The 27,356-nt window shown below is 36.8% G+C and overlaps 1 protein-coding gene across 2 annotated transcripts; it reads left to right on the plus strand.

The window, feature by feature from the left end:
- The first annotated feature begins 66 nt into the window (after positions 1–66).
- On the plus strand, positions 67–27,356 carry si:dkey-17o15.2 (UAP56-interacting factor). Of its 2 annotated transcripts, XM_039766493.1 has the most exons (9): positions 75–409; positions 11,469–11,624; positions 12,187–12,335; positions 14,201–14,328; positions 19,153–19,243; positions 20,725–20,780; positions 20,875–20,949; positions 22,265–22,391; positions 26,211–27,356. In XM_039766493.1, exons 1-9 carry the CDS (start codon positions 337–339, stop codon positions 26,304–26,306), a joined length of 951 nt encoding a protein of 316 aa, XP_039622427.1. In that variant the 5' UTR covers positions 75–336; the 3' UTR covers positions 26,307–27,356. The 2 variants fall into 2 exon arrangements, with proteins under 2 accessions (XP_039622429.1, XP_039622427.1); XM_039766495.1 differs by lacking the exon at positions 11,469–11,624 and having other exon boundaries at positions 67–409.

The raw sequence follows: 27,356 nt of genomic DNA on the forward strand, positions 1-27,356 counted from the left end.
CACTTACACTACAGTATACATTGAGCTTCTAGCAGATCGCTTGTATAGATCCTGCTTTCCGCTCTGTGCCTATCCTCACAAAAGATACAGATGAACTTGAAAGTGCCGATGTAGCTCGCGGTGTGTGATTTAGTGAAATCTGCAGCAAAGCTGTGTCAAGTGTACAGAGTCTATTTTTGTCCGCTTGCACTGGCCCGTCTATAATGACTTCATTCTGTCGCGGATCCACATGCGCAGTCCTGCGCTTTATTAGACGCCGATCACAGCCACAAGACAAGTTCGCTTTCCAGCAGGAAAACTTCTAAAAACTGCAGTCCAGAGATAAAGAGCACGAGAATGGGAGACGCTGAGTTGGATGCTGGTACAATGGAAGTAGATGAAGATTCTCAGAAGATCGATATGTCATTGGGTGGGTATAAAATGTAAAACATTTGAGTGGATACATTTAAAATGAGAAGTTTACAAACAAATCCTAAACGTATAAAACGTTGTAACACATTTGAATGGATACATTTAAAAGAAAACATCCTAAAGAAGAACAGTTGGCTATAAAAGACCCCCCTCAAATGACATCAAATCATTTCGCATCATTTCTATCGGGTCTTCAGTGTTGTACTTTCGGTGCGATGGCTCCACCTCTTGCACACAATTGCTAAATAAGGGAAAGTTAAGTAGCCGCCGGTGCGTCACTTAGCCTTAGACATCAGTCTGGCAGCGCAGATGGGGTCAACGAGATAAAATACATTTAAAAATAAAAGCGTGAAGGCGTCTTGTGAACAACAAGATTACAAAGTGGTGTAAAGGGAAAGTCGACTTCGAAATATTCGCCAAAAAAACCCAAAATATTTAATTTCAGTGCACACATTTTTACGACTGCACCGTTAGCCGCGGGCTCACGTTTTAGAATTGGATTCGCATTTACCTCTTAAATTACATGCATGTTAAGATGTTTTCATATACAGTAAAATGATATCGAGCCTTTAGGACATACAGCTAAATGGCTGTACGAACTGCACAGTCCAGTATTCCTCACCTGAAGTCGGTCACAAAAAAGGACAATGCCGCTTGTGTCCAAATTATTCACCTGGACTTACGTAGACTACGTTTAATAAGAGTCATAGACTACTGAAAATGCAAGTAACGAATAATTCATATTTTTAAGCTTTCAGGAGACTTTACGGCGCAGTAGGGTGGCGCAGAGACTAGCAGTGTTTACATACCTGTTGTGAACTTTGTAAGTTGCCCCCGTGCTGTGTCTGTTTTCCTGTCTTTCCACATATACAAACGTACACGATAGACTAACTGGCTATTTTAAATTAGCCTAACATTAGTCAGTACCTAATTGTGGCTTATAATGAAGTACCACCTCATCCAGGGCTGGTTTTTGCTTTGTGGCCATTACTGCTGGACAACACTTTAACTCACCATTATGCTAATTTTTAATTTTTTTTTTCCTCCCTAAAGTCATACTACACAAAATTAATTTGCCTTTTTTGATAAATTGGGAAGTTTGTCATGTTAAAATGTGTGACAAAAAAGTTTTATTTTTCAGTTAATATTTCTTATCAAAATTGGTGTAGAACAAGTGGTTTAAAAAAATGGATGATCACTCAGGGTAGGTTTCTTGCCTGGTGGCCTGTGCTCCCTAATGAGCCAGCACGTCTCCTGAACTGGGTAAGCAGATTACAAAATGGATAGACTGAGGGGAAACAGATGGATGGAGTTAACAGGTGAGAGATGATACTGCTCAAATGTGAAACTTAAATTTTAAGGTGCTTCCCCATCTCTTCACGGTATCTGCTGATGGTAAAAAGCAGGTTTTCTTAGGCCTGTTTATGAAATACCCTGGAGCAGACATATTTGTGCCAAGGTGCTTTATCTAAGAACCTGCTTTTGAACACACATGGCACTTTTCACTGGACCAGGATGTATTTGAGCAGGAGGGGCACTGATAACCTGGGGAGACATTTGAGCAGGAGCATAACTTATGGTTTAAACTTGGGAATGGGGTGCAAAAGCCACAGGAACAGTGCAGGTAAAGTACTAGACATTAGAAAAAGAAACACACTAACCCATTAAAAACATACTAACTGAAGGGGGAAACCAAGCATGAAAATAGCAATAATCTGTAAATGTCTTGTTTTAAATCGAGTAGTATTAAAAATACAGCGGGAGATTTGTACATTCACCCATTTTCTAACCTTTTTAATGTGTTAAGAATTGTTAAATGCTGCTTATCCTGGGAGTGATGGATAAAATCTAAGAACCAGCTATACAGGATGTCAGTCCATAACTGGACTCTGTGACACACACACACACACACTCTCTCATTCTTAATGGGACTGTTTTAGAGTAACCATTCTACTTAACCTGCAAGTCTTTTGATATGAACAGAAGTCTGTATACCCCACAAAGAAACCCACACAAACATTTAAAGACCACATTGGCAGATAGGGCTGATGTCTGAGCCCAGGAAGCTGGACTAGTGATGTAGCCAAGTGGTTCTAGTGATGCTATGGCACCTGAGTTTTATATAACTGTAAAAAAGTATCATTGTAGTAGTTACAGAAACATGGCCAAATCCAAGAGGTGAACCCATATTATCATTAAAAAGGCAGATAAAATTGAGGAGGTGGAGGCTGGTGATGAACATAAGAGCAGCATCCTAAAGTCAATCTTCAGGATATATAACATATAGGAACGTGTTAAAAACCAGACCCTTTAAAGCATATGGTAGCGGCCAGAGATGGCTCTAATTCAGTTATTGTAGAAAGTCACCAGATCAATATGGTACACAGTGACGTCAAGTTTAAAAGCTTCGGTGTCAGAACGGCTTTCACCACAACATTTCAGAGCCAAAAAGGCAATAGATAGATAAACTGCTTAAACCAGGGGCTGGTAGTACTAGAAATATTTTTTTTTTTTTCTGATTGATTCAATCAGGTTTTTTGAAAGCAATAAAATAATACATTATGATATTGCTTTTCTTGTTTTACCCCTTATAATATTTTCAATAGTTTTTTGATTGGGTCTCCCCACAAATAACATAATAGGAAGCATCTTGCTTGAAGAAGGGGCCTGAGCTACCTTGAAAGCTTGCATATTGTAATCTTTTTAGTTAGCCAATAAAATGTGTCGTTTTCCTTGACTTCTCACTACATGATAGGAAATAAAGAGAAAGGGGGAAGACAATTGTAGGAGTCAATCTCTAGAACAGAATGCCATATTTTACAAAACTGCTGCACTGATACCTTTGGGTGAACTTTATTTTTTCCAGTTGCACATGCTTTGGTACACTCCTAACACACTGTGAAGCACAAGGTGGTGTTGATAAAGGGTGAGATAACAATGTAATAAAAGGCAAGTGCATCAGAATGAATATTGAGAAGGGGAAATCGTATAGCTTAATTGTGAAGACGGCAATGAGCAGATTGAGGGATCAGAATTTCTAAAAAATAAATGTCTGTTAGAGTGTGAGTGAAGGGAGAATTGAGACAGATGGGAGCCAGTCCTAGTGGGGTTGGAGTAAGCTTAAAAACATGAGCAATATTTCTTTCTTTCGGCTGCTCTCTTTAGGGGTTGCCACAGTGGATCATCTTCTTCCATATCTTTCTGTCCTCTGCATCCTGTTCTGTTACACCCATCACCTACATGTCCTCTCTCACCACATCTATAAACCTTCTCTTAGGCCTTCCTCTTTTTCTCTTGCCTGGCAGGTCTATCTTTAACATCCTTCTCCCAATATACCCAGCATCTCTCCTCTACACATGTCCAAACCAACACAATCTCGCCTCTCTGACTTTGTCTCCCAACCGTCCAACATGAGCTGACCCTCTGATGTCCTCATTTCTAATCCTGTCCATCCTCGTCACACCCAGGGCAAATCTTAGCATCTTTAACTCTGTATCATTTTAAATTGCACTAGTCCATGTATTTTTTAGGAAGTAGTTTTCCATTTTCTGATTATGAGAATAAGGTTTTCTCCACTGAATTGTTTTAAGAGTTTTAAAGGTGGTTGTGTTTGAATGTAAAATAATACAATTTAGAAATGTTCAATTTATCTGTAGGCTTGTTTAATAGTTGTGTATTTTTAGTAGGTAGAGGAGCTAATCTGGAAACAGATCAATGATTCAACATACAAAACCTCTAATCTGCTAGTCAAGAAACAAGGTTTTTCTGCAAACAAGCTGTATTTCTTATAAAGTCATTTGAATGTTGTGAGACTGTTTTCTTTAAATCAGTTTCTAATAGTTATGGGTCCTATATTCATGTCAGCAAGGATGTTACAATAAAGGTGGAATATATAACTTAAAATAAAGCCATAAAAATGAGTTTAAATTGGCATGCTGTAGTAAAAGAGACTTTAATAACCCACATGTAAACTGGGAAAAGCCAACAAGGCTGAAATGTTAGAGCAGGATTGCTTAGAATTAATAAATCATTGCTTTAATCAATAGGGCAAAACATCAACAAGAGCTGTTGATCATTTTAATAAACAAAAGAGAATTTATAATAGAGTTTTGTTTTTCAATTAGGAACTAGACATCATGCTATAATTGAGGCAATTTTAAACTGGAAAAAAAAAAAAAAACTTATTAGGCAGTTCTGCCGTCTTTGGGTGTGTAACATAATCAGATTTGTGGTGTTTTGGCAGTTTGAAGAAGAAAAAAAAACCAAATACACATCCAGTTTTTCTATATTTTGAACTTTCTTTTCCCAAGAGATGAGTAGAGATGAGCCTTCAACAAAGGGTCAGTCCAACACAGGGGACACTGAAGCTCACACACACACTCTTATTGTGTCACTTTATGGTCAGCAGTCAATCTAACATGCATACCCTTGTTGATGTGGGAGAAAACAGGACTTTAAACACAAGCATCTGAAGCAGCAAGGCAACAGCACTTATCATTTAACCAATTTGCACTCAAAGTAAAACCTGCTATGTTTAATTACAATTATAGAATTATAAGCCTTAAACAATTAAAAACATAACGTCCTAGTTTGGGACATCAATCTCAATCTCAATCCCAGCAATGACTTCAAGTTTTTTTTTCACCTAGAAGTCAATTATTGCTGCTATTACAAAAGGTTTTTTTACACATCCATCCATTTGTTTTCTAAGCTGATTACTAATTTCTTCCTTAGGACCATAAATTGCTGTATTTATCGTTACACATCAGCATTTAGCTTTGACTTTCTCTTAACTCCCCAGAACAAACTTCTACAATAAGTTACAAATAACAACAAAGGAACCAAGAGCTAACCTACTCACTTAGTCCCATTTCATATTTCCAATAGTTTCCTTACTTGTTTGTGTACGTATGTTACTCAGCAATTAAGCACACAATAAGTAATCCATCCATCCATTATCCAACCTGGTCACGGGGGGTCTGCTGGAGCCAATCCCAGCAAAACAAACCCCAAGCAGGGTGCCAGCCCACCACAGGGCACACACACACACACAATTTAGAATCGCTAATGCACCTAACCTGCATGTCTTTGGACTGTGGGAGGAAACCCACGCAGACACAGGGAGAACATGCAAACTCAACGCAGGGAGAACCCAGGAAGCGAACCCGGGTCTCCTTACTGTGAGGCAGCAGCACTACCACTGCACCACCATGCTGCACAGTAAGTAATATAATATTTAAAATCAAATTCAAACTAAGCTTCAAAACTTTCCCAAACCCATTTGGAGAACTATGAAATTAAATAACCCATCATGTAGTTGTCACTCAAAAATATTCAAGTATCTTGAGGGTTAGGCCCAGCATGCTAAGAACAACATTAACGTATTTTTGCAAAGTTCTAAAGAATTTTTGTAATTACATTTTTTTTAAATAGAGTTGGACATCTTCTTACCAGTTTGTATTATTAAGTGAACAGGGTTTTTCTCTTTCAAATAAGGTGATTTCCAGTAACACTCTGAATACTGTTGTAAATAGAGCAAAGATAATTCCTTATGTGGTTCCAATGGCATCACACATAAAGCAAGTTTTTTTTTCCCAGTATGGGACATTACTAAAACACAAAGCAAAGTGGAGCAGGTACCTGATGACATCTCTCCAAGTTAATGTCTTGGCCAGCGTACATTTTAAATAACCTGAGTAGAGACAAGTTTGTGCTGGGGAGTGCTGTTGACGAGGAGTCAAAGGCAGGTTTCCATTCTTTATCTCAGATTCTGATTAAAGTATTCCTTCAATATTGCTTAAAGCATGGATTCTTTCATTTTTTGAATTAGTGGACCCAAATAAAAAAAAAAAAAAAAAATCATACTATACTGAGAACTAAGGAGAGGATTTTTAGCATAAGGACAGGAAAACTATAAACAGACAATGTTGTGTAGGGTAGAAAAGTGCTACATAAATGCAAATAATTAATTAGGCAAATAATGGCCATATAATTTAAAACAGCAAATGTTTGTTTCTATTCAAACATATTTTTTCACATCAGTATTACTAAAAGAGAAAGGCTGAAAACAAAGATATTGTTAATGGAAAGATTATTATTATTCAAAACACGGAACAGATTCCCTTGGTACCGTATATCACTGCCAATGTAAACGCTTAGTGTACAGTTTAGTAAAGCTGACAGCTGACAGCTAAATTCTTCTTTCTAACAGTTTAGCGTGAGGATGTAGTGGTTTTTTTAAAAAAGGTAAGTATGAATGGTCACTTAACCTAGTCACTTGACTCATGATGCTCGAGAGTACTGACATGTTGCTTGCTTTTAATCACAGACAACTTAGTTGTACGGAGTTAATTAAGGAATAAAATGGCCACAATAATTAATGAATTCAGTTTTGCTTCCCTTGTATTAAATAACACTATTGTTTTAAAAATAACATGTTTAAAATAAGCTCCACCAATAACAATATGTCTTCTAAATGTGTGTACAAATTGTTCCGCATATCCTGTCATTTAACATTACACTAAATTGAGTAACTGAGTTAAGTAACATAGCTAAAGCATTCCTAGAAAAACGATGTGTTTTTTGTACTTCATACAAGTGATAGGATAAATCTTTGTGAATTATCTGGCTAACAGTCAAATCTGAAATTTGTAATGCTAGTGACTGACATCATTCTGAATGCTGAAGGCTCTGCTTCACATCACATCTTAATCTTTTCATATTTTCTGGTGTTCTCACAGTTTTCAGTGGTCCAACAAACATATCCTTCACACTACCAATGGACTGATATTCACAGAGCCTCTTTAAAATAGTTTTATCAGAAGAAATCCTTCTTCACCAAGGCACGTTAAAGTCAATAAATCCTCTTTGCATGTCTGTTACAGATCGACATTCAATGTATGTTGTATGGATGAACATGCAGTAAGACATGGCCAATTCTTCATGGTTACTGAAAGTGTATTTACCAAAGGACTTTGCCACAACATTATATACCCTGTTGACTCAACCCTAGAACACCCTAAAAATAGTCACATCCTTCAGCTGCACCTGTTTTGTCATTTCGACATTTCAAACTAGTGCCACAGTCCTTTCACCACACAACTCTTTGTCAGTTCCTCCTCTCTCCCTGTTTGGTATACATGTCTTTACTATCAGCCATGTTAGTTTGAGAATTTCACAGGTTGTGAGAATAATGATGGTGTTTTGATGAATTTTTAGTATATTTTTGTACTGTAGAAACAAAAGCATTCTGTGATATATCGGCAGTTGTTTATAGGCTAAGTCTTAGATCACATACTACGATAATAAACTGTATGCTAAAAAGAGAGTGGTATACTGACCATTGCAAAATTCATGCTTGAATGAAAGAGGCTAATATTACTACAAAGGCACGTGATGACACATCAGAAACATGAAATTTGCATTGCAGCCTATAGTTTATGGACAACTGGCCTAGAGTCATCAAAGAAGTTACTTTTTGAAAAAGTGTGGTAGTGTACATAAATACTGCTTATTGTGAATCTTCATTATTGAATGATAAAACAGCAAGTATCAGTAACATTAACAGATAATTAAGGAAACCTGGTAGGTATAGTGTAACAAAATTTATGATTTGCATATAATAAAGGAAATGGGCTGTTGTAACATTAAATTAGAGACATGGATGTTTGAAGAATGTAAATTTATTGTAGCAGCGGTATGTGGTGAAGCCAGTAAGGGGACCATGGCAGGGTGTGAATTTTAAAATTAAAAATTGTGTAGCTAAGACTGTAGGTGCGTGTTGATGTGAAGCTGCACAGCCTTGGAATCATTAATAAGGAAATTGACAGTTCGTGTTTGCCCATGATGGCGTGATCAGAGCGACTGCTTCCTCATTCATGTTCCTTGAGTCGATAGTCAGAGCTTACCGGCACACATTGATGATGAAAGAACCATGAGTAGGATAGAGAAGAAAAAACAGAAAAATTAAGATAAAAACAGATTTTAAAGGAAGAGGGCAGGATTGTGCTGGAACCAGGACTGTAGGCAAAGCGGTCAAAGAGTTGGCAGAGTTAGGGCACAGTGTTTAAGGGGTCCATCACCTCTGCTGAGTTAAGGAACAGGAGCGATCGTGATTTGTGTAAGCCTACAGATGCTAAAGAATGGAGGCAGGACAGTCCTAGCAAGTACTGATTGAGGCGGCTGGGATGAGGGAGGACCAGAAGGTTGACCACATTCATTAGCTTTTTAGCCCAGCTGCAAGACCCTTGGAGGGTGAGTGTGGGAGTTAACATCGAGCAAGCACTTGGGAAAAGGCAAGGGAAGAGATGATCCTGACTGTGCTCTTATTTCTGGTTTTAAATGGAAATATTTATTGAGATTTACCTATTGGATTTTACCTTCATGCATTGGCTTTTATTGGATTATTTATGTATTTACTGAATTGCCCTGCACTTTGGACACTTTGAATAAAACACACAATGCACTGTTTGCACAAGCCTCTTGCTGCTATGTGTCCTAATTCACCCTAATTCATCTCATTCTATGACTATCGATGTCCCAAGTTCAAGGAGGAGTATGCCAGCTGCAAGAAACCCAGTCTTCACAGAAACAAGTTGCATCAGCCTGGAGATGGCATCAGCAATGTGTTACTAACTGCATGAGCTGGTATTCCATCATTTAAAAGAGCAGCGTCAACGCAAGTAGTAGGGTAGCCTAAAAAAAGGCAGGCCTGCCAAAGCTGCATAATATCCAACTAGTGCAGCTAAACTGAGCCATCCCTGTAAGGGCAGGGTGCTATCTGAAACAGCAATGCAAAGGGCAAACATCTTGTGGTTTGGGGCCAACAAGCACTGCACCTCATTACATTAGTGCCATAAGTAGGACGAAAAACATCTGCAGTCTAATTCAGCAAAGAACTAAGTGTACCAGAAAGCAAAGTGGACCTACTGGGCTTTTCTGTGGAGTATCTGGAGAGTCTCAGGCAGAGATATGGGAACTGGACTGCCAGTTGAAGCATCAGTACATGAAGGAAGACAACTATGCTAAATTGTCTGCTAAGGCCCACTGGTGTAGGTGCATGGCTACTGGCAGAGTTTCAAAAATGGATTGGCACATGGAACTGCGAGAAGTGTGGCAGATTGTGTTGCCACTGACGCCCAGGTGAACAGTGCAGGAGGAGTGGTGGAACTGCATAGGCAAAGAACAAGGAAGATTGTAGTGGCCTTACAGAGCAGCTTAAAAGGAAGGAAGGTGAGATCCTGGACCTGGAGCACTGGTGGCAGAGTCAGTTCAGGAACAAAGGCAGCAAAAAGACCAGTACATCTGCAGATTGATGCAAGAAGGTTCACCTGCCCTCATAGAATGGACAGATCTCCACACAAACTCCACAGCACTACATGAGAGTGCAACATTCAACATCCCAGCTGCACTATCTGACAACAAAGCACACAACACCCCTGCTGATATGCTGCATGACCACAGCGAAAAAGAAGATATCTCTGCCATTTCAAAGATTTTGTGTACCATTTCAAGGAGTTGGGGAAGGTGATTTTGAAGAGAGGGCTATGTAATGGCACTGACAAGTTGAATCAGCCAGGATATGAAATTTACAATGAGTCACTGCCATTTCACCTCTAGCTGCAGGTTATCCTATAAAAACGACAAGCCTGCCAAAGTTACACAATTCCCCAGAAGTGCAGCTAAACTGACCTGTCCTTTGAGAGCAGCAAGCGACCTAAAAGAGCAAGGAAAACAGCCAGAATCTATTAGTGCTGTGGCAGCATACACCACACAGAGCTATGGTATTATCAGTATGGAAATTGGTTAAAATCACAGTGTCAGGTACCTTCATATTCTGGCATCTTTTTATGCAAACTCCAAACTCTCACTTGTCATGCCTTCCTTATATTCTTGGGCATACTTTGTGTTACTGGTAATGCTACTTTTAAAAATATTTAGACATTTAATGAAATAACAGATTAGATGATTTAATTTAAAAGGCGAAACTGTCTGAACATTTAAGGCTTTTCTGTATTTGTTAAATTCAGTTTACTGTTCTATTATTGTAAACATACCCTCAATGAAAATTTAATTTTCCTGTATTGTAATTTAATAAAATTACTAAAGCTGATATTTATTATGAAAGAAAAAGGCAGATAGATAGATAGATAGATAGATAGATAGATAGATAGATAGATAGATAGATAGATAGATAGATAGATAGATAGATAGATACTGCTGCTGGATTATGTGAATTTCCCCTTGGGATTAATAAAGTATCTATCTATCTATCTATCTATCTATCTATCTAGATAGATAGATAGATAGATAGATAGATAGATAGATAGATAGATAGATAGATAGATAGATAGATAGACAGACACAGATATTATATCTGTGTGTGCCTCTTTACTTATGGGCAAACATAAGACCCCGAAATGTACACATGGGGCTGCAGCATATTCTCCTTTGACTTTGTTAGAATTATTTTTAATTTCTGCAAGGAGCTCAGCAATTCATATATCATTAGTTATTCCACAATATATCATTTATAACATCAATTACAGCATAACAGTCATGGCCTAAAGACATTGAGATCATTACTCGACTTGATGTTTTCTTAAAGGAAACAAGTGGATAGGACTGGCGAGCTTTGTTGGGCTGAATGGCCTGTTCTCGTCTAGATTGTTCTAATGTTCTAATTACCTCATAAATCAAAAACTAGTTCAGTGGTTTCCAACTTATCTAATTTGTATTCTCTATGAGAAAATTACTTGGGTAGTGCCAGTTTATTAACAGAAAATAAGTGCAACATTGTCCCTTTGTCCCCTTCTTTGTGCAGACTTTGAAAGGTGCTATATTAAGTAACAAATAGTCCCTTACAAAGCGTATGTCCATCTGTCAGATTTTGTGTTATGATTTAATGAAACTATTCACTTTGTTTTTACTGTTAAACTGTTTGTTTTTCAAAAAATCAGTATCTATTTTAGAAAAATCTGCAAAGTATCGGCTAACTAAATAAAAACACAACTTCAACAAAACAAGACTAGTCTCATCATTGCTTAACTTGTTTTCAGATGATATTATCAAACTGGGCGATGCAGAACAAACATTCTTACAATCCTCTCCCAATGAAAATCTGCAGCAGCATGGAAACAGAAGACTTCGAAAAAGAAAAACTTTTGGGAAAAATCAGTTTAATGCAAGAAAAGGGTTGCCACAAATTCCACAAGGTACAACAGTGTTCTTCTTTTTAATTCTCCTAAAATCTGTTTGTGCTTGAGAAAGAGCTCACTGCTGCCTTGTAGGACTGGGTTGTTGGGGTGGTGATAGGCCCATCCATGTATCTGTCTGTTATTCCATCCATCCATTCATTTATTTCTTTAACCTCGATAATCTAATTTAGGGTGGCAAGCACCAACTCTGGAAAGGGCCCCAGTTGTGTCAGGGTAAAGGACTAATTTAGTGCAATATTTGGATCTGGAGGATCTATAGCTAACCAGCCAAATCAAGCATTTGGATTGTAGAATAAAGCAAAAATACGGATGGGCTGTACCCTTGGAGAATTGGTTGGGAACCACTGCTCTAATGCAGTCTTGTGTTTAAATTGTGTTTTTAATATTTTGAGGCCTTGCATGGTCAGTAAAAAGCAGTCAGATGTGTAATTATTAATAATATAAATTTGGGAATGTCTGGCACCATAGCACCAATTTCAACTGTTACAATACATAAACAACCTGAAACTTGACTCTAGTTGGATCCTTTAAAGAGAGACACTTTTATTTTATATTGTAGAACCCTATAGGCTACGCTCAAGGAATGAGATGCAGCAAAAATTCAACAGAAGACCACCCTACAACCTCAGGAGAAGTGGCCCTGGAATAAACTCACCATTACCTTCTACAAGCATGAGTCCCATAAATCGTATCCCATTAAGGGGAAAGGTGAGACACAAATGCAGTTTGCCTTTGTTGATGTTTGTATTATTAATCTTTTATTGGTGACAATTTTTTTCTTTGTTGTGCTATGATAAAGCTAAATACTTTTTTGTGCTTTATGATTCGTTGCCCAGGATGCACTGTGGTGCAGTGGCCTCACAAATCTTGGGTCACATCCTGACCCTGTCACTGTCAGTGTCAGTTTTTATATATTCTTCCTGTGTCCAAATAAGTTTTCTAGATACCCCAATTGTACCCAGAAAAAAAGTGAATGAAAGATAATTATGTTGCATGTCTTTTCAAAAGTTTTACAACATCTATTAATTTTCTATATTTAATTAATATGCCTGTACTGACCAGAACCAAACCCATACTTCATCCTAACCAGCTGCAGAGAATACTCATGCATATGCCAAGAAAATCTAAACTGACCAATCAACTTAACTGAATGCTTTTGAAGTATAAATGGAATTTTACATGAATATTAGATAAGATATAATAACCTTTATTAATCCCAAGGGGAGATTTAGATACATACAGTGACAGAAACCATAAAAAAATCAAAGATACAGAACCAGAGGACAAATTATACAATCAATCAATAGATAGATAATTAAATAAAAAATACATGTATATTGTGCAGAAAAAGCAAATTCAAGAGTATAAATATTTAGTCTGGTATGTTTAGTCTGAATTGCCTGATAGCAGCAGGCAGAAAAGATACCCAGTGGAGCTTCTTAGCACACCCTGGAGAATTGGGCTTCTGGATAAAAGTGCTTCTAGAGGGGATTTTTCATGATGGTATCCATTTTGGGTACCATTCTATTTTCCACAACTGCTTCCTGTGTGTCCAGGGTTTAGCCCTTTGACGGAGCTGGCTTTACTGATAAATATGTAAAATCCAACCCAGTGGGGACCAGTGTCCTGCAGGGTTATGAACTGCACCACAATGTCCCAGCACTTGATCGTAATTTTTCTTTTTTTCATTCAAATATTAGGGATACCATGCCATCTTTGCATTAAATCACTGTTATGTATGTGTAGAACTTAAGCAGAGCTCATTAAATTAATTGATTGTGAAAAATATTAAGATAAATAATATAACCTTCTCAAACCCAATTCAGGGTTGTTGGGGCCAGAGCCCATCCCAATTGTGTCAGCAAGGAAGCAACCACACTTAGAAGATCACTAGCCCATCCTGGGCACACAGGGACAATTAAGAGTCACCAATTCATTTAATCTGTATGTCTTTGGAGATGTGACAGGAAAAGAGTACTACCCAAATGAAAAACCACAAAGAGAGTTTGCAAGCAAACAATCACCAGATGGGAATGCAAACCCAGGCCTATGGCTCTGTGAGACAGTATGCTGAAGACTGTACCACTCTAGGACTAGCTAAATCAGCCTTATTTTAGTTCATCATTATCTTTCTCAAAACGCTCACCATGACTTCAGTAAATGCCAGCTATTTGAAGAAGTGTCAGGGTGGGTTCAACCACCAGGTCAGGTCTCACCAGACACAAAGACCACAGCTGCTGCCTCACTGACACTCATCATGTTTAAATGCATTTTGTTTGAATTGTGGCATTTACGTAACAGTCTATTTAAATGATAGCAAAAGTCTTGTCATTCGTTAAAGTATCTGCCGAGATATTGGAGCGACTTAGACATTAGCTAATCAGACAGCTGGGTGACCTGATTTCTGTTCTTTCATTTGCTAAACTTCATGTTTTTTATTGTGTATTATCAATGTTCCATTTAAGAATATTTATCAGTGTATATTTTTTCACAGAATAAATATGCTACCATGGTAGAAATATGAATCATTTGTATGTGAGTTTATGCACTGCTTTCTTTTTTTTCTTGTATAGAGCAACCTTGCCGGGATTTCTGGAGGGGTTAATACCCAAGGGAAACAGTTACAATTTCTGAAAGCACAGCCACGGTTAAGAAGAAAATTCTGGCAACCCAATGCTGGACCTCAGCAAACACTAAGGAGGTATAAAGGAGGAAAAACAAACAAAAAACACCTGTTGTGACTTTGTTTTACAAGAAAAAGAAGTTTATTTTGATGCCTCGATTCTAACCAGGGCTTTAACATGCAGCTCATATTACCTTACTGATTAACAATTTGCTGAAATGACATACAAGCATCCAGCTTTGAAAATGTAATTTGCAGACAATATTTTATACACAATATTTTGAGCTGAACGTGGAGATATATAACATGGAGATCCCAAATAATCGACAGATCAAAATTAGTTTCTATCATACAACACAAAAAAAAGCTGTCAAGTTTGTAATGATTGACCACTCCTTAAAAGTCTCATCACAAACAGTAAAATCTGGAACATCCATCCATTCATTTTCTGCACACGCTTAATCTGGGTTTAGTCTTTCAAGAGACACAGCCGCTCTTGGTAACAATGAGCACAAGACAGGACAAGACACTGGTGGGGGCGCCGTTACATTTCAGGCCATACTTCTTCACTCAGCTACACCAGAGTAATTCAGAGATGCCAATGAAACTTACATCTTTGGGACATGGGAGGAAAATTCAGAATAGCCAGAGAAAAAACGTAAAACACGAGAGGAATGTGCAAACTTAGTACAGACAGTGAACAAGATCCCATTTGAATTAATTTTCAGGGAGCTGTGAGACAGGACAGAAGCCATCAACTAAAGCAAGGCAAACAAATACTCACTTAAATGGAAAGAGGATAGTTAAGCAACAGGCAAAGTGCATCACACAAGAAGCAAAGACAAAACAGAACTCTCTCTAAGACCTTTACCTTCCTTACCACTGCTATTTCCACCATTTTCTCCACTTAATGGTCACATGCATCTGCAAGCTGTGTGGTGAATCACAAAAACAGAATGTGAAACCTATGCTATAAGGGCTCTACATTGGTTTTACCCTTTATGCATGCCACATTTTTTTAAAGAGAATTAGCAATAACTCAGGGTAAGCTATCATGCTTTTGAAATTGTTATCCAAAGCTTTTTCCAGGCAGACTCACTTCTCCTCAACTCTCTTCTTTGTACAAACTGGAGGCCCAATACTGTTCGTGGCACTCATGGTGGACTCTTGGCTTGTGTATGTCAAGAGTAGTCATGTTTTGAGGGTTGCCCTAAATCTTATTTGGTGCAAATTTGTGATACTCTGATGCATAAATGTAAATGGGTGAGAGTTGGTTTAACAAGCTTAAAGTTCCTGTTTTCAAAAATGATTCAGTTAAACTAGTTTGACGTAAGAGTCTATTTATCCATGTCAAGTTTCAGTCAGAGTGTGTTCCCTGGCTTATGTTTATTTACCTTTTCTTTGTCTTCTTTGTTTAATGTAAAGTATTCTTTTTCATTAGCCTATTGTTTTTAAGTGTTTTATTACTATCGTTCTGTTTATTTTTTAGTTAGTATCTATGTATCATGTTCTCCTGTGTTCCATGTATTCTGTGGGTGGTATCGCAAGAGGCAGGGTCACCCTGACGTCTCTGCTGCTGAGACCTCCATCTGGCTATTTATGGGGCCAGGAAAGAGGATCTCAGCATTGGTGCATTCAGTTTGTTGTGAAATTGTTTGTAAGGATTAATTTTCACTTGAATTGCGCTCAGCTTATTGGATTTCTTTCATTGGATTGTGCATTGGGAGTTGTCTATTAGACATTGCCTCTTGTGTATTTCTTTTTTGCTGGTTTTTAGTGTTTTTTTTAATAAACATTTTATTTTTAAAAAGATTTTTGCTGAGGATTGTCTCCACATGGTTTATCTCTCTTGTAAGGCATTTTTAATATTTCTTGAGAATTTTGTTGCACCTTAATCTTTTAAAGTCACTTATCCCATTTTTGGCCTATTTAGGCAACATTTAGCAGGTTGCAGTTGGACTGGCTCTTCTGAACAGATCAGCAAAAGCCCTGACCTGTTTTTGGGTTTTTTCGAGGCCTCACACATCTCTTTGGCCATGTCTATAACTCCACGTCATAACAATCCAATCATGACCAAGTCTACTTGTATATAAAAGCACACAATACATTATACAGTTCACTATAGGAAATACAGCAGTAAAAATAAATATTGCCAAATGAGTTCTAAGTTTCCTCCTGACTTTTCACAAGACACAAAATTGTGTTCTTTATTTTCTACTGCTTTGACTCAAGGTCAGTTCTTCAAATTTTTAATTCACTTCTAATCCCACATCCCACACTCATTATTAATTTTGCTTCACGAATAGATGAATAAAATCACTGAAACTTTGAAATGACTGGGAAACATAAAGACAATGTTACTGTCATAATCAAAAATTAATAAAACTCTTGTTTCATTGCTTTTATTTTAGTAACGGTGACATTATTGTCAGGACCATTTTGTGTCTCTGGTTTTCATTTTGTGTGTCAGACTGATGTGATGCCACATGACCTATCATGTCATATTGGCCATGCTATATAAAATGGCCAAATGTTTATAACAACAACAACATTTTTCACAAAGGATGTAGCTCAAAGTGTTTTACAAGATGACAAAAAATAACAAGAAAGGAAAAACAAATTTCAAATAGATAAAATAGATACAAAAACAGGTATTGTGAAACATTACACATTAAAATATTTGATAAGAGTAAATTAGTACAGTATGTATGAACCTAACATAGTTTTTGATCATTGTTGAAAAATGAAGACCTAGAGAGAAAGATTTAACTCATGAGCAATGTGTTTTCTGAAAATTTTGATTAAATAATAGTTTGAATTTATTTTTGACTTCAATAATCAATTTCTGTTAATTGAAGTGACCTAGGATAGTACAGTAATCCCTCGCTATATCGCGCTTCGACTTTCGCGGCTTCACTCTATCGCGGATTTTAAATGTAAGCACATCTAAATATATATCACGGATTTTTTGCTGGTTCGCGGATTTCTGCAGACAGTGGGTCTTTTAATTTATGGTACTTGCTTCCTCAGTTTGTTTGCCCAGTTGATTTTATACAAGGGACGCTATTGGCGGATGGCTTAGAAGCTACCCAATCAGAGCATGTATTACATATTAACTAAAACTCCTCAATGCTATAACATATGCATCCCGCGCGAGCTTGATTGTTTGCTTGTCTCTGCCTCTCTCTCACCCTCTCTGACATTCTCTGCGCCTGACGGAGGGGGTTTGAGCAGAGGTGCTGTTTGCACAGAAGCTGTTTGCCTAGCAGATACGAATGCACCTCTAAGAAATGCCGCTTTATCGCGGTTCTTCCAAAAGCACACTTATTGATTTTTTGATTGTTTGCTTTAATCTCGCTCTCTCTCTCTGACGTTCTCTGCGCCTGATGGAGGAGATGTGAGCAGAGGGGTTGTTTGCACAGAGGCTGTTTGCTTATAAGATACTGACGCTCCTCTAAAAAATGCCGCTTTATTGCAGTGCTTTGGAATACTTAAAAGCACACGTATTGATTTTTTGATTGTTTGCTTTTCTTTGCGAGTGATCTCTCTCTCTCTCTCTGAAATTCTCTGCTCCTGAAGAGAAGAAGATATATTTGCATTCTTTTAATTGTGAGAAAGAACTGTCATCTCTGTCTTGTCATGGAGCACAGTTTAAACTTTTGACTAAAATGTGTTATTTCATGTCTAGAGGGCTCTAATAATGTTAACAGTGTGGGAGAGTTTCTAAGGGCTTAAAATATATAAAAATAACCATACAAACATATGGTTTATACTTCGTGGATATTCATCTATCGCGGGGGGTTCTGGAACGCAAACCCCGCGATCGAGGAGGGAATACTGTACAAACTTTAAAAATCAATAAACAAACAGGTATTGCTAGGCAAGCTAAGCTCCAAATTGTAGTGACAGGTAGACCGACTCAAGTGAAGGCTGGCGCGTGAGTGAGGAGGGTCCTGCCCGGCTCCCCACTTCTGACGTCATGTTTCCCCCTCCCCTCGGCCCGCAGCCTCTGTCTCGGATTAGCATCAATAAATTGGTCCTGCAAGCAAACTATGATAGCGCAAAATCGCAAAATCAACCAGAATGTTCAAGGAAAGTTTAGAAAAAAGCCTGATCTAAATCCATTAAGTAGTTATCTCATGAAAAGCGGACAGACATACAGACAGACGTTGGATTTTATATATACAGAGATGTTTTGGGATTGTTACTAATTTGGTTTTAACCATTTTTAGTTTAATTTTTGTTACTTTTTACTTTTGTTGTTAATTTTCTGTTAATGTCTTTTCTTGGTTTGAGCAGGTTTTCCCTCTTTTCAATTATTTATGTCAGTAAGTGTTTTTGATTGAAGAACAAATGACAGATGACAAGCAATCTAATCAGCCTCATGGCAGCACCTGGGGATTATTTAAGGGACCTGCAGTCATTGCTTCAGTGCAGTGGCATTAACGTTTGTTCATGTTAGTCTGCTGCCTTTAGCTCTCCTGTTTCTGTGATTTAATTTTTGAACAGTAGATTTTGATTTTTGTTAACTCTTTGCGTTTTCATTTGATTTATGCAGTTTGTTTCATTTGTTTGATAATTGTAAAATTTCTATTTTAAAATATTGCATTTTGAATTCCTTACTTTGTATGTATGCTTTTAAAATGTAGTTTTTGATGTCTGCATTAATTTTTGTTTTATCTTAACTTATTTTAATACATAACTAAATATTTAACGTTTGTGAGAAGGGTTTTTGATATATTCCCCTCAAGTACTGGCATTGCTTTGTGACAAAGTTGATAACTTCACATCAAACAGACTAATCAAGAGAACAATTTTTAAATTTTCAGGATTCTTTGCTTCAAGATCTTTTATTGGCATAATATTTCCAAAGGCATACTTTGCTTTTTTGTGGTTTATCAGATTTCCCCAACAAAACAGAGCCCTGAGACTGCAACAATTACAGCAGAGACAGAAGAACCAACGACAGAACCATGTGAACCTTAACCGGGGAGTAAGTATGCACGTGTTTTGTGTCTTCCTGTTAAGAAATGCTTAGAAGACATTGTGAATAAAAGCATGCCATGCAAGTATGTACTAAAAGGAATAAAAAAACAGACATGCACAGATTTACAGTCAACCTAGCTGATGCTGTTCATACTGTAATGGGCAATGTTTCCTCAGTTTTTTTTTTTTTACTGATGAATAACAGCTGGTACTTTCCTTTTATGATGGATTTCTTCAATCCCATCACACCATTTGAGTGTTCCCCCATAAAGTACCAATTGATAACTGCAAAGCACCAAAATGACAAGTTCTCCCCATAATGTAACAAACACTGCAACGCATCAATTCATGAACACAGAGCATGTTGGGGGGGTGGAATCCCCCATCAGGTTTCAATTGATTGCCATGAAGCATCAACACATGCATGACAACCGGTTTCTGTATGGAGTTTTAGAAGCAATACTGTGCAGCACTTCCAAATTGTTGTGGGTGGCATGATACCATCTGAGCAGCAGTTCAAAGGTGCTGCATGGCACCCTAAAAATGGTTGAATATCAGTTTGTGACACTTCATACCAGCAGTTAAAGTTTGCATACCTGTGACCTACACCAAACCCACAGAGCCTCAATTGCAATGACCTGTACACTTAGGGACCAATATATGGTCAAATGGCCATGGCAATTGTCATTCATTACATTATCTTTAAAATGGCTGTTCCAGGCCTGTTAGTTGCCATGTTTGAGGCTAATTGGAAACTACAAGTGACTCCATTGGATAGGCTGCACATTTAAAAAAAAAAACACCTCATAATGCACAGGTTGAGAAAGCAAAAGTCAAGACTAGGCCTAATGTCGATTATGTCCTTATCTCAGAATTTAAGAACCAAGAGATTGCTGCTAAGGATAGGGTAGCCTTTGAATGATGCCATTGTAATCCTCACCAGGACAAGACAAATGGATTCAGTAAACTGAGATGAAGTGGAGACCAGTTCCCATTCATTTTTCTATATGCCATGGATTAAGTGTAATGGGAGTTACCCTAGGAAGATGGCATGACCCATGTTTCTCTTTTCTACTGAAAAGCCTACAGTTATAAAGGAGCATAAAGGACTCATCTGTGTGCTCTTCATACTTTGTAGATACTACCCATCAGGTTTTGGTCCAAAGAACGCCTGGACAAAGGGCACTGTGGCAAACAAATCACAATATACCATAAAAGTCAACAGCACTGAAATACATGATAATTTTCTAAAAGAGTGCTGTTAAAATTTAAAATGAATGTGAAGAAACAACTTATTTAGGAATTCTGTTTAGAAATGCTGACTTAAATCACATCTGAGTTAAAATCTGATTTATTGGGATTTTTTTTAATTGAAGCAGACATAATCTCATTTTTATTTGTTTTCCTCAGATTTTTGATATGCTTTATATGAAAATGTGTTTATATCAACTTTATTGTAACATTATTGAAAATGTTTCTGCATTTTAGTTCAATATCCAGCAAGTGGATGGCACCTTCACTGAGAAAAGAAATAAAATGAGAAGGTAAGATGAGGAATGAACACACTTTAACTTAAAGCTACTTATTAAAACCACCTCAACAGTTCTTATTCTAATTTTCTATACTTTTTCCAAAAAGATGGAGACAGCCTCCCACCTCTGGCTCTGTCCTCACAGTGTCTGTCCCAAACCCAAAGGCAACTAAGGACACAATGTAAGTAAAACATAAGAACACTTAAAAGTTTAAAGGATCCATCAGATTTCACACTCTACATAACACTGGCAATTGTCTTTTATTGCTCCATACATCCTTCCATTTAGATGTTTTTTTATGTTTTATCTACTGTATAACACAGACAGACTTGCTTGTCATTTCTCTACTCCCACTTTACAAATGCTATCAATGCAGAAACACTCTAAGTCATATTGCTTTCCAAGAAATAGTATTTTGTTATGTCTTATAATCTTCTTGTCACACTCTAAATTGTCCTTTTTTTGCATGAGTGTGCCCAGTACCTGTACTTTCTACATCAGTGAGAAGGATTAAGCAGAATTAATAACAATGAGCAATGAAGAGTTTGCTTATCAAACACTTTTGGGTGTACCTTATAGATTTTGGCCTGCTGATCACAAACATCACCTTTAAATTTCCCAATCATGTGCCATTTTATTGCAGTTGGCTGTTTTTGTGATATTCCTAATATTATACATTTACATATACAGTACAACAGGAACAGCAGTGTTGACGTAAAAGTAATTGCACTGCTACTAGGAGGGCTTCTCGGATATACCAAGTACTGTTGTTTAATCTGCGAATGTGACAGATGTGCTAAATAAACTCATTACATTAAAAAGAACTGGCAACTCTGTAAGCATTTTGTTGAAGGGCAGAAGAGTGTTGCACATAAAACACTTGATGACGCAACAAAAATATTTTTGCCTCCTCTTCCTACAGCATATGAAATTTTACCTGATAAAAAATTTTACGATAGTGAGGAATAAGGTAAAAGAAAGATTTTGATATTTTCAATATTTCCAAGATTAACCGATTCCAAGATTAAGGAAGGCATTTTTCTTGCTCCACAAACAGACGTGTCATTTATGATGGAGCTGGAGAAAACAGCATGGAGGGTATTCAAGAATGTTTTTGTGTATTTTCATGGCAACTACAGAATATCTCCTAAATAAATGTAAATTTAGGTATAGACACCACCATGACAATACCACTCCTTTGATCTGAATCTGATTTTGGTGGAAGGGTTTTTCTTTGTACCAGTCTAGGAGTCTTACATATCTTCCCTTAGTAAATTTGGTATAAGTGATTTGACCAGAATAATCCTAGCATGAAAACCATGATACATCTACCAGAACCACAAAGAATTTTGTCCAAAAAATGATACCAGTAGTATTTCAGTTAATTATAATATTCAATGCCTAAAAGCTAATTTGTCAGTAAACTCAGATTACAACACAGAGATAGTAGTCTGTGATGTACTTTTAGATTTCATTAACTTCTTCTTTGTTTCTAGGGCTTCAAGATTAAGATTTAAACAGTCATCAGTTCCATCAGACAGACAAACTGAAGCTGCAGATGAAGCACATCCTCAACCCAAAGGAATTCCTTTGCGGTTTAACTTTAAAGCAGTAGCCAATCAGGTACTTGACCTGCACATATGCTAATATTCTGTACTGTTGTACTGTATCTTTAATGTATTTGTCCCAACTGCAGCATTTGTCCGATGTAGCTTTGCAGAGCTACAAGCCTCTCTGCCAAGTGAAGGTGAAAAATCTCCATCATTCTTTGGTCTTAATGTACCGTATTTGTCTGTTTTTTTTTCCATCATGCTACCCTCCACATGTCCAGTTATTGCATCTTCTGTTATAAAAGGAATTCCCTTTACACATTGAAGAGTTAGCCACATACAGTAAATCTCCATGGCAAACAGGTGACTGACCAAACAGTATTTCAACTTTTTTTAAATATTCTGGGTCCGTAGACTGGCTATAAGCACTATGCTATGATTTCCAAGAGATCAAACAATAAGCACATTTACACAACGAAATGAAATCTGGTTCAAAATCTACTAAACATTTGATGAAAGTGAGATCAATGAGTAAACATTCAAGAACTAGATCATATGATTCCTCTTTATGAGTAATTTTGTGTCTGCATCCATCTAGCATGTTAACATTTGATCTATCTCAGCTGACATTATTTATAACTTTAAACTGAATCCAAACCCAGCCTGTCCTGAAAACTCCTATAGAAACAATATTAAAATACACAGAGTGATGGGTTTCTCATAAATAGCCAATGTACTGAATACTCAAAGGCTAAAGAATTTTCTGTTAAGACGCAGGCAATGACAGGCCATAAGGGCAGAAAATAATGTGGACAAGATGAAGTAACATTAGTGAATATGTTCTGTAATCTTTCATCAATATATAGAATGTAAACCATAACTCACCATCAGAAACACAGTAGCAAGTTTGTAGCCCATAAGACAACAACCATTAACTCTTGTTAACAATGCAAAGATAAATCCAGTACTAGGATCATAATTGCCTCACATTGCTGACTTATAAATGGTATAACCAAAATTATTTGCAAAAATCGGAAGTGTTCTCCCCTATGCTTTCTCATATACTCAGATTTGGGGATGGATATTTGAGGAGAAAACCGTAAGAAAATGATTATATTTTTATATTATGTACATTAAAAAACCATTAACTACAAATCAAATCAAATGAATAATATATTAAACAATTATTATAAAGTAAAGTTGAATAAATCAGACTCTGCAGCTCCACTTCTTAGTGGTAGCTATTACAGTTAGCGGAAATAGCTCAAAAGTTGACAGAAATCTACGTTTTGTACCTAATACTTAACTTTTTGTACACACACAGACACACACAGACAGACACACAGACATAATTCCAAAAATGGTATTTTCAAACTCAGGGAGGTCTGAAATGTTGAGATTCATCAAAATCTTGAAATCAAATTTTTGGATGATTACAATACTTTCCCTACAAGAAAGTAAATCGAACTTAGGGAGGTCTAAAACATCGAGATTCCTCAAAATCTTGAGGTGGAATTTTTGGACGATTACAATACTTTGCCTATACTTCATATACAAGAAAGTAAAAATGATCAAATATTAAAAATCAATGAGTTCAAAAATATAGAAATTATTCTTAACCAAACACTAGAAACATTTCTAACACCAGTAACTAATCAAAAAGATTGTGTAGAGACAATAGATCGATGCAATTTTAAAACTGGATATTTTTATATTAGTTATTCACTCTCATATTTTGTAGACAACATAAACGCCTTTCTTCTTTTTTACCTCATGTTTCCTGTGAGCCTATTATAGGTGATTAATTTCATGATTTTCTCTGTCCCACATGAGAAAGATTAAAATTTGATAGTTGTTATTGAATGAGTGAAGCAGAGATGTTCTTTTAAATGGAGAGGATAAAGATTCAAAATCAGGAGAAATTCCTTATTAAAATATCTGTATAGAGCTAAAATAACTAGATGAAATTCATTCAAAGAGAACTATTTTAACTATCTTGCCATCTTATTTATCACTGGACTTTTAACACCATTCTCCTAAGCTTTCATTTTACCCTTCACCATTATGGTTGCTGCTTAATAAATTTTGAAAACATCTATTAATTTGAATGTTTTGATGAACTGTCTTGACTTGCATACCACCAAAGGTAGTCATAGTAAATGGGCTGATGAGGTGACCCCTGCTACACACCTTGCTTTAGTCATATATCAGTCATCAATTGCTAATATTCTTACACATTTCTTCACTTTTTCCCCCAAGTTTCAGTTTCTTCTTTTCATTTTTAAAGAAACTTCTCTCATCTGTGTTTTACACAACCCCGCTGTTTGTTTTGGTCAGGCTGCTATGTTAGGGAGGTGGGGAATGACCAAGGAAATAGCTGGATCACGTGATTAGAGAGGAGCACTGAGAATGTCGTTCACGCTCTTCGTCTCACAGTCTGAGCCAACAGCATTGCCCACCGAGAACATCCCACTGAGAAATGTCCTGGTAGGCCAAATTGTGAGGGATAACCAAAGTGTCCTGATGTAACTGAGATATGGAAATGAACCAGAAGATGAGACCTAGCTGGGTCCAAAATTGTAGAATTAATCCCATCAAATCACAAAATAAAGATGTAGTTAGAAACTTGAAATACTAAAAGTCAAAACCAGAAGATCTAACAAAACAAAGAAATGCCTTCACAAAGCTCTTATGAAATATTTTTATCCACAGATAACCAGTAAGTGCACAGAGCTGACCTTTATACCATCGCTGTCATGGTGTCGTGTGTCACACATCCTAGATTTCTTTTCATAACAACTCTATAGCAAACTCTTTGGAGCTGCCCACAGAAAGTGGGAATACACACCAATATTTTAAGTTATAAGTAAAAAATAATATAAATTTTGGGTTTAACATTTTTAAGACCCATTGGTAAGAACAAAATTTGAAAAACTTGAAAAACCAAATCCTAACCAGTGGGTGTGTAAAGAGAACACACATCAGTCACGCTGCCTGCTCTAGAGGAGGATGACCATTTGCCGCTGCCATACTAAGCATTTTTAGATATTTGTAAAAGCTTATTTTTCTGCCCTTTTCTGTTTCTTCCTGGGGTCAGACTTTAGCATGTAAATTGCATTTTGTGAATGTAATGCTGTCTAGCTGCACTAAATGGGCTTTCAAGCCTATTTCTATCTAAATGCATTGGATCAGTCCTGACGTTCAAATTACAAAAGTGTATGTCCAGTAGGGAATACCCACACCTCTGACCAAGAGATACTCCTCCATTTATTGTCCAGAAATACTTCTTTCTCTCTCCATTCAAGTTGTTTCCCTGTATGAGGGACAACTATCCCTCCTTGTTTTCACATTGGCCATACTCAGCTTGTCATACAGTGAGTGCTCCTGCTACTAATTCATAAACCTGAAAATAATTCAAAGGACATATGTAATGGAGGGGCTGGCATGGTGGTTTATTAAAGCTCTGTGTTCAAAATCTCAGCTCAGCTCAGCTTTTTTTTTTTTTTTTGATACTCCAGTTCTTCTCAAATATCTCAAATACATGCAGCTTAAGGTTAAGTGGACTGGTGACCTTTCAATATAAGTAAGGCTACTGGTTGAGTTGTCTCGGTTTCATAGCTGGCTTCCACCTTATTCTTCATGCTTCTGGGATAGGCTTCAGCACCTGGAAAATCCTGAAATGGATTAAACAAGGATGATTCTGAATTAGTATGTATTGTATGATAAAATAACAAATTGATAGCATCTACTGAGAAAACGTCAATTTGAATGATCAGCTCTATTTTATGACATCATAGTGTCTTGTACCATTTTCATGATTTGCTCAAGAGATTTACTGTCTTTACTGTCCTGTCACAAATAACACATTCTATGCCTTCTGCATTCATTTCAGACTGCCATCACTTTGAATGAACGTTTCTCTAGCCTACAGATTAAAGGAGGTTCAGTCATGCCCAGAAGAGGACGACGGACTGTAACACTTCAGTGAAACATCTTCATGAAAATTACATGCTTGGTACATGGATAGTAGCAGTTGGATGGAATTATTGGAGAAGAATGTTATCGTCAATTATATTTATTGTGACTGGAATTTTTTCCTAATAGAACAAAAATATTTTCTTTTTGTGTACTTAGTTGAACAATCATTATTTCATTATAGCATCTTTCATACAGAATGCCATTCATAATTTTTGATAATACGTAGGCAGCCTCAGTGGCAAAGTGGTTGTCACTCTGCTTGAATACGTTTGCCATGTCTTCTCTGTACTTGTGTTTTTTTTTCTGTAGGTACTCAGGTTTCCTCCTACGTCTCAGAAAGTGTATATTAATTTAAGCCTCTGGGCAAGTCATCCCGAAAAGTCCAAGCAACTAAGCCACACGGCATGCCTGAATTAGATGTAGGAGACATCCAGACATATCACTTAAAGGACATCCAATCAAAACTAAACCTGAGCAGGCATTTATAGAACTTAACTGTCCAATCACATACATCCATTGGTTTCTTAGACAGCATAAACGGTTTCTTAAACGGTTTAATTCTACACTGGGTTATTTCCCACAATTAAATAAATGTTTCACTTCTAAGTGTAATGTTAGATAACATTTTATTTTAATATTTATCAGAGTATTCTCATAAATACTTTGTAGGTGATAATGTTAAGATTTTTTATCCCCATTGGATCGATCAATCCTAAAGCTTAAGGTTTTTACTATGTATTTTTTTCCCCTTACAGTATTACATTTTGCACTTCATTATACATATTTTACTTTAACAGTTATCTTTTTAAGTTTGTGAAAAACATTGTAACTGTGAAATTGACAGTGTCTTTAAATACACCATCTCAGTCTTGTGTAGCACTACTGTATAATTAAGCAGAGTGAATGATTTAAACAGAAGAAGTGGACAGTTGATATTTTTTGAATGCAAATGAACTCTAATTTTGTGTACTTATAGTGAATTCAAGTTTTGAATGTTAAACTATTAAATAAACTATTCTATGGACATCATATTTTTAAATAAAATATATGTTGTATGAGT

Source organism: Polypterus senegalus, chromosome 10 (genome assembly GCF_016835505.1).
Source record: "Polypterus senegalus isolate Bchr_013 chromosome 10, ASM1683550v1, whole genome shotgun sequence".
Classification (NCBI taxonomy): domain Eukaryota; kingdom Metazoa; phylum Chordata; class Cladistia; order Polypteriformes; family Polypteridae; genus Polypterus; species Polypterus senegalus.